General features: G+C 43.4%; 1 protein-coding gene across 1 annotated transcript; it reads right to left on the bottom strand.

Annotated features, from left to right (window-relative positions):
* Nucleotides 1-536: 536 nt before the first annotated feature.
* Nucleotides 537-4,253, bottom strand: pou3f2a (POU class 3 homeobox 2a). The gene has a single exon (XM_035775060.1). The coding sequence runs from the start codon at nucleotides 3,911-3,913 to the stop codon at nucleotides 2,786-2,788; it is 1,128 nt and encodes a 375-aa protein (XP_035630953.1). The 5' UTR covers nucleotides 3,914-4,253; the 3' UTR covers nucleotides 537-2,785.
* Nucleotides 4,254-4,800: the final 547 nt, after the last annotated feature.

Genomic DNA, 4,800 nt, shown 5'->3' with positions numbered 1-4,800 from the left:
ACCGTCTGTTGAGCACTGGTCACAAAAGTTTGGTTCCTTTGTCTACATTTTGTAATAGCATACTGTTTTTCTGAAATATATTTCAGGTAAGCTATTTGGATATTTAAAATATATATTTTAATAATCTATTTTACATAAAGACCAATATTTCGTCGAAAATCGAATTGTTTTTTATAATTGTCGCAGTTGTTTAATGTGTAGGCCTACATCTGTGCAACATGAGGAAAACGGTGACTGGAATTGTGGAGACAGAAATTACGTCAAAAAAACAATGTTATTCTTAGTATAGGCCTACATGTTATTGACTGGCTACTTCTGTAATGACACGATTTATTTTCACAAGACAATGTGTGCAAATCAGTGATAATATACAGTTATCGGAAACCGCTCAAGGACATTTTGTGCAACCTAGACAGATTTATAAAATCCATAATTGTAATGCAGGCTCGCGCGGCCAAGACTATTGGTACAGCGTTGTGCGTGACAGTAGGGATCCATTCGTCAAGCTAAAAGAATATGAGAAGAATACAAAAGGATTATAAAAAAAAACAAATACATTTTAATGACAAAAAAACATAATATAGAAATTGTGCAATTATTGATTTCTTTTCCCCATTCATTTGATCAGTCATAGGGTTGGGGTCAATTCAGAATGCTTAGATAAACTCAAATCCAATACAGCATTATGAGTTTGAATTTGAATGGTCAAGAAAAATAATTATTTACATTTACATTTGAATGACAGGAAAAACAATTCAAACGAATTTAATTTCAGCTATTCTTAAATGTATTGAATGTGCAGGCCTAATCAATTTGAATTTTTCCCAGGGAGCCTTTTCAATTAGGCTTACAATTCATACGTATTATAGGCGTTAGATGAGTCAGGTGTCAATAAATAGGCTAAGCCTATAGGTTACATTTTCCATGCAATGATGAGTGAAATAGTTGTTTTGTATATCAGTGCCACTAGGCCAGGTGAGTATAAGTGCTATTAATAGCTATTTGTCACATTATCTCACTGAAGTACCTTAGTCTACATCATATAAGTTGATGTTGTGCCTATACTTTGAGGTAAATAACGAAAATATGTAATGCTATTCAAACCAATTTGGTTCACAAATATTAGCTATACAAATGATCTAATTTATGTCAGTGTGTGGAGAATTTCCCATTAATTTAATTATATTTCCTGTCATTCCATTTCAAATTCGGAATCTGCCTCCTCCTGATTCCATTCAATTTTAAATCGAAATTCTTGAAATAATGAACCAATTTTGACTCCAGGAATTGCCAAAGTTGACCCCAACCCTGCATGCTGTCACATGTATATCACGAGTTGAGCGGCACAAGAGCACGTGCACGTACGTGTTTGTGCTTTGGCACTGGTCTGACAAGAGAAAATTCAACAAACAAACATACAAAGCGATACAAAAACAAATGTAAGTTACATCCCACGAACAATTCTTCTTGGTGAATTAATCATTGTCTAGATTAATTGGCGCCACTGAAGACAGAGCTGGTACAGATATATTCCGTTATTATCTTCTTACGAAACGAAGGCAGAGGGCAGGCTTCAGTGATATGGTATGGTCCTTACAGTCTCTCGGTCTTTCTGATCACAGGATTTTGGAAACACAAATAAATATACAAACACAAGACATAGGCTACTGTAAACAGGCGCGCAGAAATGTACACATGATGGACATGACATGAGGTGTCAAGAGAAAATTAAATTAATTTTGACCTCATACATGGTGTGTGTCTCGCAAGGTATACACAAGACACAATTATTATTACTGTATTATTATTATTATTATTATTATGTAGGCCTATTTTATGATATATTAAAAATTATGGATACTTTAATTTTGGGGATATTTATTTATTTATTATTGGGATACAATCTGACCAAATTATAGACTATAGCTGACATATTGTGCCTTGGTAATTTTGTCTACAGTACAGGATATGCTGTGTTTACTATTGTATGGTAATTAACAAACTGCAATTCAAATATAGGTAGTTAAACTGAAACTAATCATGACATGTTGAATTGAAATGAACTTGATTCAATATATCTCAAAATACATGTCAATATATTCCATGTCCCAATGTGTCCATGCAGGCATACGTTATGACCCTGTTCTATGTAAATAAACATTAGCCTATTGCCTATAAGGCCTATGCTTTGCCTTTGTCATAGAAACATGACTAATAATGTTTATTACAATAATACCTACCATGATAATAAAAATAGGCCTAATAATAATATGCTGGTGATAGTATTGGCTTTTATTTAATGGTGCAGCAGGTGTATTGAGCTTCGACCGTGTTAAACCCGTTGCTTTTGTTATTAGGGAAAGATGGCGTTTATTTACCGACTGTCGGCTGCGACTTCTATGCCTGTTTCCCGCGGGTAGGTTCGTGCACACAGCCTATACTGTCTTTATTTTTACACATTACGACATATTGGCGCCTTGACTATAAAATCGATTTGATGTCAATGATATTGAACCTTTTTTGGTTAGCACACACCAACCACGGTCCATGTAGCCAGAAATTGCGTGTCACATCTCCACTGCATGAAAACTCCCCATAGCTCTCGATTTCTGTGTGTCTGGGGTGTAGTGCTCGAGTTCTAACACTCGGTATCCCCACTGTGTTCCATATAGGTCCAACATTAGCACTGGGCTGGCTACGGTCCAATGCTAACTGGTCCGGCACAGACAAACACAGGGGGGCATTCATATCCTTTAGGGGTCCATGTGTTATAACGGGTTTAAGGTCATTGTACCGGGGTTTGAGCGCCGTGGTGAGGTGGTGTGTCCCCATACATGTCCTCCGTTCCCGGTAACTGTCCTCCAATGGGCGTCATCCTCTTCTCCTTCTGCCGCCTGTTACAAAACCAAACCCTCACCACCTCCTTCTCCAGCTGCAGGCTGTCCGCTATGGAGGTGATCTCCGCGCCGCCTGGTTTGGGACTTTTGAGAAAATGGCTCTCCAAAGCCCCCTTTATGCCCACCTCGATGGAGGTCCTCTTTTTCCTCTTCCTCCCCTGTGCCGCGATCTTATCCAGGCTGGTGGGGCTCCCCGAGGTGGAATCCGCTTCCTCCAGCCATTTGTTAAGCAGTGGTTTGAGTTTACACATGTTTTTGAAGCTCAGTTGAAGCGCCTCGAATCTGCAGATAGTGGTCTGAGAAAATACATTTCCATAAAGGGTCCCCAGCGCCAGCCCCACGTCAGCTTGGGTAAAGCCCAGTTTGATGCGCCGCTGCTTGAACTGCTTGGCAAACTGCTCCAGGTCGTCCGAGGTCGGCGTGTCCTCGTCCGAGTTTTCCGGATGTCCCCCTTGCTGGTGGTGAGAGAGGGACGACTGTACCCCGCCTCCATGCTCGCTCAAATGTGGGCTGTGGCTGTGGTGGTCTTCCTCCTGCAGAGAGTGGTGGTGCATCTGCTCTGGTCCTCCCAGGCCGAACCCAGACTGGGAGTACACCAGGCTCTGGCCATCAGATGTAGCCATACCGGGAATGTGCGTAGAGGCCGTGCTTGTTCGCCATGCCCTGGCGTCGTGATGTGCCTGGTGCGCAAGGTGAGGGTGTCGCTGCTGCTGTTGCTGCAGACTAGCGGAATTCTGCAGCTCCTCTCGGTCGCTTTGCAGAATGGGCTTCACGTCCTGCTCTCCGAGGAGACTCGACGGCCACGGAGCCCCGTCCCCGTGCGACAGAGCCGTGATCCACTGATGAGCGTGGCTAAGCGGATGACCGCTGCCCGGTAGCGTGTAGTCGTTCTGGAGCAGGGTGTGCGCGTCCCTATACACCGCTGCCTGCTGCATGCTCCCGGACTCCGAGTGCTGCCGCGGCGCGCTGCTGGCGGTAGTCAGGACACTGTAGTGGTTGGACGCTGCGGTCGCCATAACTCTCGGAGCCGGAGTGATAGCTCTGTCGTTAAAGGAGCTGCCTTTGACAGTTACTATTTTCCGCCACCGGGCAGCTAGCTAGGTTTCGCTCTCGATCTCACGGGCGCGGTGCCAAGGGGACGTAGAGGCGCACACCTGAGGTCCGCCTCGCTCAGCTCTTTATTGGCCAAGAACAGTTGACAGATGTTGTTACCCCTGACAGCACCACGCTCATTGGTCACGGGAGATTCTATAGAAGCCCCTATCACTCTCCCAAACAATACTGGCAGTCCCGCTGCAGACTAACAGAGCAGAGTGAAAAGCTGGTGTTGACTGAGAAAGAGTGGATAGCCTCTTAGGCCTATTTCAGTGGAAAAAACGAGTCAATAAACATTTATTCGATTGAGGTAATTTATTCTAAATAGTATTGATCTATTTATGAGAAACATCCTCAAACTCAATGCATACATGCATTAGAGCCATGGCCTAGGCCTATGTCATTTGTGCGAATGTTTATTATTTTTTGTTTAAATATATTAATATTCGCCATAATCTTTTGACCTTGAAATTAATACAAAAAAATGTCTTTATAGGGTTACATTTTGAGAAAACCATTGTTTTTGTATATTTATGGTGGCTTGCGCTCGGAGCAGTGGGATATTAACTGTCACGGCCCCTCCAGCTGCCTCTCTCCTCGCGACGCTGTCCAAAGAGAAGGGGCGCATTTTTCCCTGGCCTCTGCCCGGTTGCCATAGCGAGCGCAGTGAATGGAACAACAACGCCCACGTCACAGCTGCATTCGCCTCTTCTTTTCGTTCCATTCCAAAGGACCCATTCGAGCGGCTCGCTCTGCCGACGGGACAAATAAAAGGAGGCAAGCGAAAAGGGCACATCGGGGCCAAGGA

The sequence above is a fragment of the Oncorhynchus keta genome, chromosome 8, assembly GCF_023373465.1.
Source record: "Oncorhynchus keta strain PuntledgeMale-10-30-2019 chromosome 8, Oket_V2, whole genome shotgun sequence".
Taxonomy (NCBI): Eukaryota; Metazoa; Chordata; class Actinopteri; order Salmoniformes; family Salmonidae; genus Oncorhynchus; species Oncorhynchus keta.
The sequence above is the reverse complement of the archived record's forward strand: the minus strand, read 5'-3'. Positions and strand labels throughout refer to the sequence as shown.

What these genes read in the sequence shown, in the direction of transcription:
- pou3f2a (XM_035775060.1), bottom strand. Translation starts at nt 3,913, where the DNA reads ATGGCGACCGCAGCGTCCAACCACTACAGTGTCCTGACTACCGCCAGC.